The following is a 16,054-nucleotide window of genomic DNA, read 5'->3' on the forward strand; positions in this document are numbered from 1 at the left end:
TTTTGTTCAGACCTATATGTACTTCTGACAGATTGATTTCATTATGCAGATAAGCTCTAAGAATATTACTTTCATGCCGGGAAATGAGAGTGAAAAATTGTCACCAGCATCAGTGAACATAGTGAAGTGGGTTGCTGAATTGATTCAGTTGAAAACTGGATCCAGGTAGAATAAAGAGGTTTTACTTTAAACTGGACTGTGTTCTGGGTGCCAGCTCAAGGGACAGAGGACAGAATAAATTGTTTACAGAAGCATGAGCTTACTCCATCTTAAACCATGTATGAATCTATTTGCAGTTCGTAATATTTATCTGCAAATTATCTCAAACATCAATATTTAAATGTCTTCTGCATGCTTGTCACCAAACTTTGACAAACTTAACGTCTCAGTAGATATTTGAGGTGATAAAATACAAATCAAGAAAATGTTTCTAATTACAAATTCATTATTTAGCTTTTAGTGCTCCTTTAATTTTGCTTTCCACATTATTTCATTGGCCAAAAGGAAGCTTATATGCTAATATGGTGTGATACAATACTTGTTACGCTTACAATTGCAAAGTGTTGTTAATGCCTTAGCACAGTATCTTTGGATACACTGAAGTGTTGCTGATCCTCTTCAAAGAGGAAGAATAAGACATATAAACTGTGCTGTTGCTATGCGTAATCTTAAACTCGTCGTTTTATGTCATTTAGACAGTTTTACCAACACTTGCTTCCTTTTTCTGATACTTCTAGAATGCATGTACTAGTATCTGTCCTATCTTTGATCTTGCAGAGATGAACAGGATACTACTTTGTGGATTTTTGTTTTCCTTTGTTTTTTCCTTTCATTTCCAACTTTACTTTTCTTAGAAAGTGGCATTGGAAAAATGCTTACTGGACCATCTAGTCCTGCTTTTCTAAAGGAAGCTCTAACAATCCCACAGATCAAGATATTTTGGAAGGAGTAGTTTTCAGACAGACCATAGGAATCAGGGTTTGGACAACAACAATTGCTGGAAAAAAACAGTAAGGAAACGAGTTCTCTCTTTTGGTGAAAGACAAGTTTGATACAGAACACAGCCTGGAAAAAATCCTTCAGTGGACACTATTTGAAAAAGTTACTTACAGAGGACTGCTTAAATGAGAAAGGTTTGCCTTGGTATCTTACAAAATCAGAGTGCTAAGAAGCTTGTACAGACTATAAATATCCATCTGGGACGCATGAGAGGATGTAGTCTCTTGAAGAATAGTTTTATCAAGTGATAGCTGCGTTAAGATCTTGAAAGTGCATCTTTTACTGCGATGGTGCTGATCTCGGAAGGCAGGAGTAACCATCTCCCTAGTTTTATGCTTCTTAAAAGCATAAACAGCTCTTTCACCCTCCAGAACAGAGAAACACGAATGTGCCCAGTTTGCAGGCTTTGGATCTGTTCTTAACGGAACTTAAAAAGCACAGTCTAGTAAATCAAAGGCAAGCCAATATCTTGATCTACAGAGAATCAAAGTCGGGTACAAACAGACTTCAGAAAGTGGTTCTTCAAATGTGGTTTATTTTAACCATTATTACATCATGAACTTGAGAAATGAGAGTTGAAGGGCGTTGCAACTGTTCTTCTCATGCCAGAAGGCAAGGATAGACCCTGAACGCTGAAGGCCTTCACAGCAGAATTTTCTTCCATTGTTGTTGTCCAATTTTGTTTTGTTTTTTTTTTTCTTCCTAGTGAATCACCCGTCTTGCCTCCTATTATCCATTCTTGATGGCCATGTTCACTGAAGGATATAATTTTATACATGCTAGCTTTTTTCCTTCCTGGAAAACAGCTGTGCTACTGAGCCTTAGAGATTGTAGAGGCTACGTCCATAGAAAACCACAGGACCTAGGATCCATGCTCATCTCTGATTTTCACATACATGTCCTGTAAAATCTTTGTAATACAGTTCCAGTTAAGCACTGCAATTCCAGATGTAGATCACATGCACATAGTACCAGGGACCTTTCCTCATGGTCACCCTTTTGCAATAACCTGTCTTGTTCAGCCCCTGGCAAATGTTTCCTCTCCCAGAACAATTGCCTCTGATTTCAAATAACTGCTGCTCCAGTCCAGAGACCCACTTTGTCATTAGCTCCAGCATTGAGTGGGTCGTTTGAACATTTACTTTTAAAGAACAGTACTCCTAATGCAGAACAAATGGTCCGATTTGCAGTTCACAGACATAAAAATAGATACCTAACTTTTAATTTCTTCGCAGTGCATTGATACCACTGAATCAGCTAACCTTCTGTATGCAATCTCATTTCATACGCAGCCTCCTTCATCACGTGATGTCAGTACAATCTCAGTATGCAGCACTCATCCAGCAGCAGCAAAATGAGATTAGCAGTGATCAACCCGTATTGTTCAATGCAGTAGCACAGAGCTATTGCACTGAATGTAAAATAACCAACAATTTTGCTTTTGGTTTTTGGGTTTTTTTTGGAACACCATCCAATTATTTAGTGACCAGAAACCTATATATAATTAAATCTGCCTTATAAATTATGTTCATCATAATGATGGCTTCTGGGTAAGGAAGCATCACAAAATCAGATGCATAAGCCATAAAAATAGAGGGACCAGTGAAATGCCTAATATACGTCTGAAGCCTTATGAACTGTGGACCGTATGAAGTATACTTTGGGCTATTCTTTTATCTAAGAAGCTTTTCATGGTCTCTGTTTCAACATACAAAAACAGTTAGTTGGATTTGTTGGTTATTTTTCATTCTGTCTTGATTTGAGCACACTAACAATGTGCCGGCTTGCTTTTTTAATTCTAGGTTCTACCTTAATATATGTATTCAGATTAATATTAAAAATACTAAATGGTAATTTGTAGCAGTTGACAACTAAATTTCCTCCTGAATTTTGTGCTTGCCAATGACATACTAATGAAATTTGGCTAGAAGTAACATCCAAATCATGCATATTTAAAGCCCAATTAACTGTAAAATTTATGCAAATACTTTAAATACATGTGAATATGCTCTCTAATGAAAGCAAAAAATGTGGTCGTATTGTCTAATATTATAAAATACATTATCACAAGCTCCAAGCATACTTTTACAAATTATGTTCAAAAATACGTCCACAGCTCTTACATTAATATATAAGCAACTTGAAAAGCCATTATATTTTGCCAGCTTTTATTTTTATATATAGATATATACACACATACATACTAACCAAAACAGATGAGGTTCTGATAGAAATGGCTTCATGAATTTGGTCTGCTTTAGCTCAGTGATGTGATCATAGGATCCAGTCTCTCAAACACTTGCATAATTTTTTTGTAATTTTACAGGTGTGAGTAATAATGGAAGGATCAGCTACAGTAAAGTGCGTAAGTGTTTTTTAGGTTTAAGGCCTTAATGACTAGTTACTACTCTGATAAGAGGAATGAATGTTTATAAAAATTGACACATTGCAATACTGTCTCAGAACATCCAAATGTCTTTGTGGTTGCAGTCATTTCATATCATCTTCAGTACAGCTGAGAAACTCCCATTCCATCTGCTATGTGTGATTCCTTGAGTATGGAAGGAAAGCAGTGTGTTGCAACATATTTTCAAGACAATGTTCTTGAATTGAAAATATGAGCACAGAAATACCTACTGGTAATAAATCAATGCAGTTTCTTTGTTGATACTGGAGGAGAGTATCAGTATAAAAATATCAGGGGCTGTGGGGAAGAAATTCCCAGAAGAGATAAAGCTCATTGTAGAGCTACAAATTACTGCGAATAACTGGCAGTTGTCACAGCTAAATACTGAACCTTGTACTGTCCCTTCCACCGTACTGACGATGTTTTTATTATACTCTGTATGTACCCTTCTGTGCTGTGGCATACATCAATTTTTGTTATTACTGTTCAGTATGGTTTCTCCATCCCACGTATGGTGTGCAACATAGTGTTCTTTCTTCCCTTCTGTTTTAATTTGCTTCTTCCCACAAAACCTGGAGGCTCTATTCATGTGTGGAAGTGCTTATAAAGTGAAATGAGCATGAAAATTCAGTGCCTGAAAGCATGCTGCAGAGACTTGTAGTCTTGGCAGGGGGGTTGTCCACTCATAAGTGTTTTCCTTCACAAGCAGAATGCAGATTTGGCAGGAGAACATGGTACTTAGATGCAGAAGTGGACTCTGTAAATACACCAAATTTCTGCTAGCATAGGCTCACTGATGGATATGCAGAGAGTTGTTCTCAAATGGCATTCAGATGGGCTTGTTAAGTACAGAAAAGTAAAATAAATGTAACTAGCCAACGCTGTTATTTTTGAAAGTAGGGCAAAAAGGAGCCAGAGCCTCTGCTTCCTGATTTGGTTGGCAGCGTGGCCTCACAGATGTTTGCGTTGGGAGCTACAGGGTGGTTGTGTGGGGGGAGGCAAGGATGGAGACTTGTATCTTGGCTACGATACTGACTCACATTGATTTAAATTGTACCTGAAACAGTGTTCTGAAGGATTTGGCATAGTGCAATGCCTTCTGGAATTAGTCTTTTTAAAAGGTATATTAATAACTGGTGGTGTGTTGTGCATATATGACAGGAGATACGGGAGTACCGTGCTTATGTGCAGTACGTGTTCTGATGACCTGTCTGAAGTACTGTCTTGAGAATTATCTTTTAAACAGTGTAAAATACATAAATCTCGAGGGCAGATTATCAGCTTTGAATATTTTTCATTTGATTTTGATCTTCTTTGTCTCGGTACCTAGACTGAAGGCAAAAACTTACTGTACGTGAAGTCAACTTTGAAAGGCTTTTTGTAGTGTTTTCTAGATGTCTTTGTCTAATTTTTTGCCTGTGTATTGTCTCTTGGTTTTGTAGTTTAAACAGCCTCCTTGGAAAAATCTCTGTCCTTTCCATTCCAAATTAAAAACCCCAAAAGCTTACAGGACATTGCAGTGCCATTTTAATCATTGAGGTACTTCGTTTCCGGGAGAAACTGAGTTTCTTTAGGTTTCTGTTGGCACATTTCTGCAGATGTGCTACCAATGTTTTTTGCCTTTTGTCTTCCAAGTGAAGAACATTTGCTCTGGACACAACTGCTGTACTCAAATGGATTCGTTTTGGGCAATGGAGGGAATCCTGCAGGGTTCTGCTAAGTTTTTAATATTGTAATAGTCAATAGTTTGAAGGTTTCATCTTATTGTTTAATGAATAAATACAGTTGTAAGTGGGTTTGAGTGGCTGCTCTCTTTTGAGAGTGACTTAGTTTTCCTGGGTATCACATAATGGAGTCCAAGGAAACAACCCCATAAAATAATGTATAAATATACAGTATTTTATACTGTGCTCCTCATGTAGCTCCCTGAGGGTACAGATATAGCAAACGTATAGCTGCTCTGTGTTATTTAAATAATTCTTCTATGGGAGCCATCACCTGCAATCAACTAATTTTACTGAGTGGGTCTGACAGCCTTACAGCAGTTAAATTAAATATTGTGCAGTGCAGCATGCCAGCTCTGAGATGTCAGAAAGTCACCTGCTTACATTCTAGGATTTCTGAAGACATAAAGGACTTCTTGGCAACAGCTTCTTCAGGAAAGCAGTTGGTTCAAAATATTTTGTATTGCAAGTCCAAAAAAACCCCCAAAAAACCCCAGTCTTTATTCCAATAGACATGTAAAAATTGAGTAATCATTAACAGAGCATACATTCAGATTAGTTAAAATGAATGTGTAGTAGGTGATGCCAAAATATGATTAAGCTATACAACAGTAACATTTGAGACAGTCGATACAAATAATTTTAAAGGTTATCATGATGCATTGCAAGCTTCAGGAATGCAGGGCTGTCTAGAGAATGGATGTTTAGTTTCATGTATGTAGAGTTTTGACACCCATTTTCTGTATAAAATGGAAAAAAAAAATAAAATCAAACCGCCTTGGAAGTTTTCTGGAGCAAGGGTGAGGTCAAGGTGGTTGGAAAAGAAACTGCGTAGAGTCCTGTCCTACAAAACCCAGTAGCTGATTCTCAGGGTATTCAGTGAGATTCTGTTATAGTTGAGCCAGCCCAAATTCAAGCTGCAGCTAAAAGTGGCAAGTGAGGTTCTGCCTCCACCCTTCTGTCAGCACCTGCACTCTGCATGCCCTGTGATGATCTAGTTCAAAAACCTAAATCAAAATTATGCTGCTTTTTTGCTGGGGGGTGGGGGAGCACGACCTTGAGCCACCTTTTTGGCAGCAGCAGTGAATAGTGGCAGGCTTGCTGCCACACGAAAGTTCATCCTTAGGATATGGAGCATGCCAGGGTTCAATCCCCATTATATGCCCAAATCAGAGCTCATAAACGCTAGGTCTCCAATATCTCTCTTATTTTGACGAGAAAAAAACCTCCTCGTCTACTTCATTTGTATGAAATTAAAATACATATTTAAGTATTTGTATGGTTTCCATGTCCAGAATGGATAGTGGTTACTGAATAATACATTTTCTTGCAGGTTTCTTCAGCTCTGTCAGATGCTTGATTTAAGGGAAAATGTCATTGTGTATGACAGGTGATTTTGATTCTTTATTAAACCCAGCTGAAGCAAATATCATTCCAAAATTTAGGCAGTGAAATCTGAAAGCCAGCTTGGTCTTTTTGTCACATAATAGAGGTACTCATGGGACATAAAAAAAAAGAAAAAAGAGGTAGTTGGATATGTGGTATTAGATATTCATAAAATGTGGTTTAAAATGCATTTACATTCCTAATGAAAACACTTTCTTTCTTTAATCCACCAGCTGACTGATGTGTGACAGTATGTCAGTTGCTGAGGCCTTGCATAGAAATGCCAGGCAGTTCTGCAGTCTCTTTGGAGCTCAGATTAAATAAATCCAGTTAAGTAAATCCAGCACAGGAAAGAAAGTGGTAGCGTGGCTCTTTGTTAAGATAGAAGGACAAGGAAAAGAAACATTGGGGATTTATTGAAAAAATTGCTTAACTTGGGAGTAATTTCAGGTCAGGGTTTGTGGTTAATTAAAATTGCAGTTAAAGGAGAAAGAGGAGACATCTTTATAACTTCATAAAATAGTTGGTTTTAACTGACTCCTCAGACAAGCTTCTTGGTTATGTACACTATTGTTCTACTTGACTCTGGCAGTTGTCATAATTACAAAATAAAAAAATCAGTTCCACTTATGTTCAAGCATAAATTTCTGTCACTTCACAGTTGAAAGATTTCAGTGGCTCATTTGAGTTATTTTCTGGTTTTGTATGTTTGTTAGCATTGGTGTTGGCATTATTTGAAACTTAGCAATAGCAAAGCAGTGTTACCTTACTGGGTACTATATTTTCTTAAAATGTATGTGTGTGTTCTAAAACATATCAGCAATGTGGTCTAGCAACTCTTACAACATTAGTAAGCCAGGCTGGTTGTATTTTAAACAGTATTTTCTTTGAATGGTGCCGTTGTAGTTATTTTGCATTATGCCAATAATAACGGAAGTTGGAATGATAGGATGCAAGAAATAGAAGACAGCAATCCAAATGAAGTAAGCCAGCAGCTGAGCATTTGCCAAACTTGAAAATCAAGTAATACAACAGTGCAGTCACCATGCATTGCCCAATTTTAAACCTCACTGAAGATGCACACTTAGCAAGGTAACGTGGACATAGCATTAAAAAAAAAGTCTCTCTCTTCCCCCCCCCCAAGCAGGACATACTCATATTTCAAGAAGTGTTCAGGGACATTGAAAAGAAAACCATATGTTTATCCTGTAAGCCAGTATAATATTTCTAAATACTCTCATTCAGAATGCTTTCTTTAACTTTTATTACATTTAAAGACTAGATTTGCATGATAGCTTAGTAGGTTTCATAAGAAATTTAAGAATTGAGCTGACATTCCTTGAACAATGAGTGAAAGATGAAGTGTTTTTTAGCCAAAATAAGAAGATAATAACAACAACTGACCAAACACAATTTAAAAAGCACCACTGAGAAGTGTCTTTTTCAGTTCACTTTCCATATTTACAAATTTTATCCATTTGGAATGACAGGTTATTGAGCAGAGTGAGGAAAAAGAGCTAGAGATAAATAGTTACTAAGGCCCTCGCTGGAACGGTGGGGCCAGCCGGAGCCCACACGGTCGGACTGCCCAGGTCCTGCAGGCATCTTGTGCCCTAAGGACGGCTGGAGATCTGCCTGGCTGTTCTCCAGTCTCTGAGGATGACAATTAAGGGCAAGTCTAAGATTAGAGCCCAAAATATAACAGCATTTCCCCAGAGTACTCCACCAGTTTCTAGTTCAGAGATTTCCTGAACTAGGCAAGCCTCTGCACGGTTAGTAACCCTGAGCGGATTTCTTCTTCAGCCTCCCATTGAGTCTTGCAAGCTGCTGATAGTCGTAGCACCATCCTGGGGTGAGGAGTTTCCACAGACCGCACGGTGTGAAGAACCGCTTCCATGCGCCACGTGCAACCTGCCACGGCGGGCTTTGTCGGCGACCCTCACTCTTGTGCTGGAGGAGCCGGTGGACGCGGCTGATTCCTAGGTGCCCTTTTCAGCCCTCTTTACAGGCCTGTGGGTTGTATCATACCTTCTGCAGTTTTAAAGTTTGAGAGAGGAAGACCAGAACTGTGCACGACAGTCAAAATGCAGTAGATCCACACGCTTGCGTAGTGGCATAGTGGCATTCTGGTGTTTTTCTACCCCCTTCTTAATTTCTACCATTCATTTTGGCTGCAGCTGCACGCTAAGCCATTAGACCGTGAAAATACCTACTGTGCTACTGGAAACACCTCCATCGTGTCAGCTAAGCCTTAGAGTGGTTACAGTGACACTAACATAAGGAATGTTAGTGAGTTTTATATAGGGAAACATTTTTTAAAAGACAAACCAAACCTATAATCACAGAGATAAAATTATAAGCAGCTGTTTATAGATGTAGGTAGTAAAGGCATTTAACTGTTACAGTTTTGACTGATCTTATTCAAGTCCAGGCAGTTGCACTAAATTCATACCTTAAAAACTGCAGTGTTACCCTTTAAATGTAGTGATTCAACATATTAATCTTGCAGAAAAAAAGGAATTCTTTACAATAATGAAATGAAATTGTAACTTTGGAAGAAGTACTTAGGAATCTTCAGACAGAGGAATTAAAATAATTTTTTCAAAAGCACTTCAAATCTTGTATCTCATAAATGCACAAAAATAAAAAGGAACAGTCTTGTAAACTCATTGCTGGCAAGGGTTTCCTTGATCATTTTCAATATTTATTCCAGCTCTTTGCTGTTACTGCCATGGTTGCAGGGAGGAGGCAGCACACAGCGCAGAATTTATGTGAACATCCCTTTAAAAGTTTCTCGTATATAACAATGCAAACTTACCTGTACATACAAAAATACTTTTGCAGACCGTTAAGTCTGTATGTTATATACCACCGTAAAAAGAGAATGCCATATGACCCTTCCTTTTGGTAAATTAACATGCACTATGATTTTAAAAAACACTTGTAATCAAGTACTATTAATAATTCTCTTAGTCAGAAGCACACTAGTAATCTGAGAGTTTTTGTAACCTTCATTTCATTGTCTGTTGGTAGTTATGCCTGTCCTAGTACATGACCTAAATTACTGTTGCTAAATTTTGTAATGGGCTCCATAATTTAGAACGGTACTTACGACAGTGCAGGAAGGTAATAGTTCCCTATGATGGCAAAAGTTATTTCTGTATAATTGGATCTTATTACATTAACCATTTGTCTTTCATTATTATATACATCTGCTGTTTGCTTGTTAATTTTATCTGTGTTTATCCTTATAATTGAGCTGAACTTTTTATATGTTCAGGTATTTTAGGAATTTTGTTCTAAACTGTAAAGTATGTGCAAATCTACCAGTGCCATGAGGAAAATAATTTTTTAAAACAATTAGGTCTGTTCATCACACTGTCATGTTAGTAATGAGCATAAAATTCAATCTCTACTTAGTCATTCAGTGTATTCATAAACCCCAGCCTTTTTTACATGCTTGTCCTGGTTTCAGCTGGGACAGAGTTAATTTTCTTCCTAGTAGCTGGCATAGTGCTGTGTTTTGGATATAGTACCAGAAGAATGTTGATAACACGCTGGTGTTTTTGGTTGTTGCTAAGCAGTGCTTACACCAGTCAAGGACTTTTCAGCTTCCCCTGCTCTGCCAGGTGCACAAGAAGCTGGGAGGGGGCACAGCCAGGACAGCTGACCCCAACTGGCCAAAGGGCTATTCCATACCATGTGACGTCATGCTCAGTATATAAACTGGGGGGAGTTGGCCCAGGGGGGGCAGCGATTGCTGCTGGGGGGGCAGGCTGGGCATTGGTCAACGGGTGACAAGCAATTGCATTGTGCATCGCTTTTTTTGTATATTCTTTTATCATTATTGTTGTTATTCCTTTCCTCCACTGTCCTATTAAATTGTCTTTTTCTCAGCACACAGGTTTTACTTTTTTTTCCCCAATTCTTTCCCCCATCCCATAGCGGGAGCATGTTGAGTGACCAAGCGGCTGCAGGGTGTGTAGTTGCTGGCTGGGGTTAAACCACAACAGTGCTATCCAGTTCATGGAGATAGATTAATTCTAGCATGAGTAGACAAAAGCTGTAACATGCAACTATCAACTCCGTGCTTTGCAAATGCAGCTGTAGTCCACATGTGTGCATATCCTCCAGTGTGGTTAATCATACTGGAATCCTCAGCGACTGCGAATGTATGGAGGTGGGTATGGGCGGCCAGGATGGCTGAGCCGATGTGCTGTCGTGCTCACAAGCAGCGTTTTGCTTCCAGCCATATGGCCTTGCCCCTTTCCTGTCCTGCCTTTGGGGCTTCTCCAACCTTTGCTGAGATGTATCCTGGCATCTTCAGTTTCTCATTAGGATGAGAAAAGTAATGTTTGCTTTGATGCAGAATTTGCATTTTTGTATGTGAGACAATAATCTTGCCACGGGAGATACGTTTTCAGTTAACAAGCATCAGTCCATCTCAGCACTTTGCTCAGGGTTTAAATTACCTTCCAAAGTGTAAGGCTATTGACACTAGTGGCAGAGCTAAGAAATATTTGAGTGATTTTTAGCAGTACATTTCCATACTAACAAAAAAAAAATCTGAGAACTTTCTTCCTAGGTTTATTATTAGGGTTTTAAAATAGAACAAAAAATGGAGAGACTTTTGCTTTGCTTGGTGGAGCAGGGCTTGGTCAAAGGGAAGAAAGTTTTATTTCCTAGAGTTTCCCAGAAAAAAAACCTCTTTGATTTGCTGCTCTTTTCTTGTAAATATTTAGTTTTAAAAACAGTTAAAATGAACTAGAATTACGTGCTTAATAGATATTATTTATTGCTTATATAGGGAATACAAATGAAGTAGTAACTTTAAAATTATGCAAACTAGCCACTGAATCCCACCAAGCATCATAGTTAGAACTGGTGATGACTGTCTCAACAAGAACATCAGGTATTTGGATTTTCAACATTGCCATTCAGTTGTTCAGCACTGCGTGTAAACTCAGTGTGAGGTTTTAACTCCAGAAACTAGACCAAATTCAAACCAAAGCTTAGTAAGAAAGTTAGAAAGCAGAAAGCAGATTTTAATATATAAAAAGCAAAAGCAGTACTTGTGCTGTATGTGAACCTATGTTTCCTGTCGTGTGGAAGTAGTAATAGATTCTGTTAAAAAATTGATGAGGATTTTGCTGTCTGCTGCCTTAGGATAAATCTGCTGTTGAAGGCACACAAGAAGGCAGCTGATACTACTCTTAAATTAAAAGGGGTGATGCAATGTATTCAAAACAGAAATAAGGATTTGAGACAGAGATGTGCAGAGTTTTGAAGGTGAAGACACTGATCGTACTTCATGAGCAGATACATGTGCGTATGGTGTATTTTTTTCTCATGTTCACCCACTTTGAAGCTGTGTTTATGAATGATGCGAACTGAAAGAGGCAGGCAGGTTTGTAACAGTGCTGGCACGTCCTTTCACATTCTGTTTTCTGCCTGAAGCGTTTTGGTGGGTTTGGGTTTTTTTTTTTTTTTTTTTGGCTTTTATTTTTTTCCTGCAGCAGCTGAGTTAAAATGGGTTTTTGTCTTACTGTATTATTCATATTTATATGCAAAAATGCCTTGCATAATTACTTTTTAAAGTCACTGGCCTGTCCTTGGGTAGTTTTGTGTGTGTACGTCTGTCCCTTTGCTTCAGACTGATAATAATAGTATATCCAAAAGGCTTTTATACATTTGGGGAGGGAGAGGGTTCCCTTCAGGATCCTGTTTTCCTTAGGTTATTAGGTATTTGTTGCTTTTATTTTCTTTCACCATCGAAATTCTGCTTTCCATAAAATAAGTTCTCCTAGGTATATTATTCTTCTTATCTTATTTTGGAAGGGAAAGTAAGATTTTGGGGTCCCTGCATGTGAGAATATAAGTTGAGGTGATGAAATAGCAACCCAGACTGCTCCCTGTCCCATAGGCTGAGTGAAGCTCTGAGTGGATCCGGCTGCATTACGCCCTGGGAGCAGTGGCTCCAGAAACATCTTGGGAGGTGCTGCTCTCCATCCAGCAGCACTTGTGCTGCAGTTGCTCAATGCATGGCTGCTGTCTCTTCTGTCATCCATATAATATCAAACACTGTGTATCTGTAATGGTAGTAAGAATCATATGATGGAAAAAATATAATTACTTGAATTTAAAGTGTTCTTTGGGCTCATGCTCCGATGTTTTTCCTAGCATGGGGACAGTGCTTGTATGTAGCTGCTGGGTGACTCTCACCTCTGGGTATGTTTTCTGTAGTGACAGTGTTTCTTCTTTAATTTCTTGTATGGGTGACTTCAGCGGTGGTTCTGCTAGGTCCAGTTTTGTGACAAGCAATGCAAGCTGACTTCTGTTCTCCTTGTTGGGGTAAAAACAGCCTCTGTGTGTTTAGAGTTAGACTGCTTCCAGTACCACGGCAATCCCTGAGTCCATGTGTGCAGACACTAGTTCCTGAGACAACACGGACACTTAATGTCTATGCACATTTGTATACCAGATTTTAAAATTCCTAATGTTTCATCTTTTTTAGAAAGTGCTTATCAGTCGTAACAACTAAAAAAATTACAATCCTGGTTTTGAGTCTTAGTACAATGAACTGCTTGAGACACAGTCCAACAGAAAGCCAAAGTAACTCATTGAATACTTAATTATTCTGATATCCTTTAAGTTAATAACCTTATTTATGGCATGACATCTGGTGGGTATAGACAGGTACATTCCCTTCTACAGATTTCCAGTAGTGAAGCCTCGCTACCAGTGATGCTTAAAGAGTTTTGAGACGGAGAATATTTCCAAAGGCTTGCTGTTGAATTTGCTGATCATGTGAGTTGATCTTAACAGCTGGTCTGTTTAAATTACAGTAAAGATGAAACTGTGTGCAGCAAGACAGAGCATTAATTCAGAAGAAAAAAAAAAATGATGCTAATATTAAAAGCTACTTTCTGGTTCTATTCACATTTTTAGACTGTATATTCAGGTAATTTACTGATCTAGCAGTAGAGTGACAGAATTTAATAAAATGAAATTTGGGTAATTTTTAATGCCATGTTTTGTATTAATTTGCTAATAGAGAAATGGCAGTAGTATGATGGTCTACTGTTAGCATGAAAGAGAATCTTACCAGAGTGGTGATTTCCTGTCTAGTAACTGTTTTTTTCTTTTTTTTCCTTTTTTTTTTTCTTTTTTTTTTTTTTTTTCTTCTGGCATGTTCCTGACCCTCCTACTTGCTTGTGGGACTGAATATTTTGCTCCTTGTGAATTGTAGAGCCTATTGTGAAGAATGGCAGGCCTCCAACGTCTCACAGCATGCACTCATTTCTCCACCAATACACAGGATCTTTCAAGAAGCCCCCTTTACGGAGACCACATAGCGTCATAGGGGGCAGCCTCGGCTCTTTCATGGCAATGCCCAGAAATGGGAGCAGATTAGGTAATTTACTATATTGTTTGTTTTAAGTTCATTTTTCTGTGAACAATAATGTCTGTATTGATTCTTAGCAAGAGGTACGGTTATTCTAATGCTTTAATAAATCTCTGAGAATGTAGTAGTCTTTTTCTAGGGTTGTTAGAGAAACTTGGTTTTAAGGTACTGAATGTCTCGGGAAGGTTTTCAGGAAGAAAGCAATTACAAGAACACACAGAAGCCACCCGTGGATTTTTGACAAGCTGCAAAGTTACAGAAGTTACAAAATATTCTTTCTTAATACTTCGCAAGAAACCTGTGTGTCCATCTCAGTTAAGCATTGCTGAGAACTACAATAAATTGAATATGATAAAAATAGAGAATAATCATCCTGTATGTGGAATTCAGAAAGAACTGGTGTATTACTTAGACTTTTCATTATTACAAGAAAAAAATTGCTTTTTACAGTGATAAATTAAGGCCACTTGACTGTAATTATCTTTTTGTTGTAGTCATGAGCTATATTTGTGGTTCTGTGGGGCAAATAAGTTACAAAATTTTTTTTTCTTCTCCTTCAAGTAATTTGTCATGTTGCTGCCTCCAGTCACCATTAACGTTTTACCCTGCTTTTATGTTATTTTAAATTATGCTTAATTAATTGATACTAGAAAATGAGAGCAAGTCACAGTTTAATTAGAATTTTAAGAATTTTTCAATCTTCTGTCCTCCTTTAGAAGTGTGTGATAAACTGATCTCCTTCAGGATTAAGCTATGAGTCTTCAAGATAGTAGTCAAAGCACTTATATCTTCCTCTGCTGTAATATCTCTCATCATGTTCAAAACCTTGCCTCTTTGCTGTTTGTGCTACCATTCAAACTGAAAAAAGAATTCTGGCCTCTTAAATGGATTTTAGCAGCTGTTATCACAGAAAAAAAAAAAGGTTTTAATGTGCACAATTTGACTACTATATCAGTTCCTGATTTCACTGAAGTCCTTTTTTTTTTTTTCTGTTTTGCCTAGCCAAGCTTTGCTTAAGTTGCCAGGAATATAACAGGGAGACAAAGTTTGAAAAAAAAAAAAAAAATTGTATTTATAGAAATCTCTGTTAGGAATATTTAGTCTTTTATGGATTATTTGTCAAATCAGATCTATATAAAATGTGTACAGGAACAGCAGAGATGTATATTTCTATACTCCTGTTCTTGTGTGTTGCCTTTAAAAACATTCTATAGCATTTTAAATGTAGACTTACCAATGTCGTATTCCTCTTCAAAAATTCACTATGAACTTGAAATCAGCTTTGCAAAAGGAAAATTCATAAACAGTTTTTTGGGGTTTTTTTATGATTTCTCAGTTTTCTCAAAGCTTTATTTTTCACCTGAGAAAAAAATAATACGTAAGTATTGCAGAACAATGCAGCTAGTTTTATTTTTCTCAGATGACCAAGTTTTATAGGTGATCAACTGTTTAAATAGCACTCACAATTTTAACATGTTAGTCTGTAGGAAGTGTTATAATAACATGTTTTAAATAGTTACAGATCCCTGTAGAATTTGTAATTTCATTGAAGTAGTATGGAATAGATTTACTGAGTGTACACACATATATGTTAAACACCTCTCTTTGCTTTGGATGCAGTGATGCTATTAATGATGCTTTTTTTTCTCCTCATTTGATGAAATTTTAAGCTACTTTTACATGTTATCTAGTGGTAGATAACACAATTACAAGCATAATTACTAATGCTCTTCCTACTCCTTCTTCGCATCTTTCATCCTTTTGTTCCTGCCATATGAGAATGGTTATTACTCATTGGGATACTGAGGTTTTCTCTGTTGGGATAATGATATCAGATATACGCACTACCATGAGATTTTTTTTTTGCTTTGCTTTCTTCATTCATCCTCTTTTCTTCCCACTTCTTCCTCTATTCCGATGGTGGAAAAATGCTATCAGAGATATTTTTTGAAATAGCACAAAATAATGGCAATTAAAGATTGTTTATTTGGTTAAAAAGCAGATTAAATGAGACCTGCCATAGGTTCATCTTCATGCTGCTTGCTTTTGAATGAGATTATCAATATAAAAATTGGTTGAGAAGCCCAGGAGGGTTTTGGACTTTTGGGTTTTTGCCAAGCACTGAACATGCAT

The 16,054-nt window shown here is 37.5% G+C and overlaps 1 protein-coding gene across 5 annotated transcripts in view; it reads left to right on the plus strand.

The window, feature by feature from the left end:
* The window catches only part of CDK17 (cyclin dependent kinase 17), a 75,073-nt gene that overhangs the window by 17,791 nt on the left and 41,228 nt on the right, over nucleotides 1-16,054 (plus strand). Inside the window, exons 3-4 of one of the 5 annotated variants that reach the window (XM_009645596.2) lie at nucleotides 3,326-3,364; nucleotides 13,766-13,930. The exons of 1 other annotated variant lie outside the window; for it this stretch is intronic. In XM_009645596.2, coding sequence (XP_009643891.1) covers nucleotides 3,326-3,364; nucleotides 13,766-13,930 — 204 coding nt within the window. Of the gene's footprint in view, nucleotides 1-3,325; nucleotides 3,365-13,230; nucleotides 13,324-13,765; nucleotides 13,931-16,054 lie in introns of all 5 variants that reach the window. 3 more of the 5 variants (XM_035901032.1, XM_035901031.1, XM_009645598.2) reach the window with 3 other exon arrangements.

This window comes from Egretta garzetta, unplaced genomic scaffold, assembly GCF_000687185.1.
Source record: "Egretta garzetta isolate BGI_Z169 unplaced genomic scaffold, ASM68718v1 scaffold38, whole genome shotgun sequence".
NCBI lineage: Eukaryota > Metazoa > Chordata > Aves > Pelecaniformes > Ardeidae > Egretta > Egretta garzetta.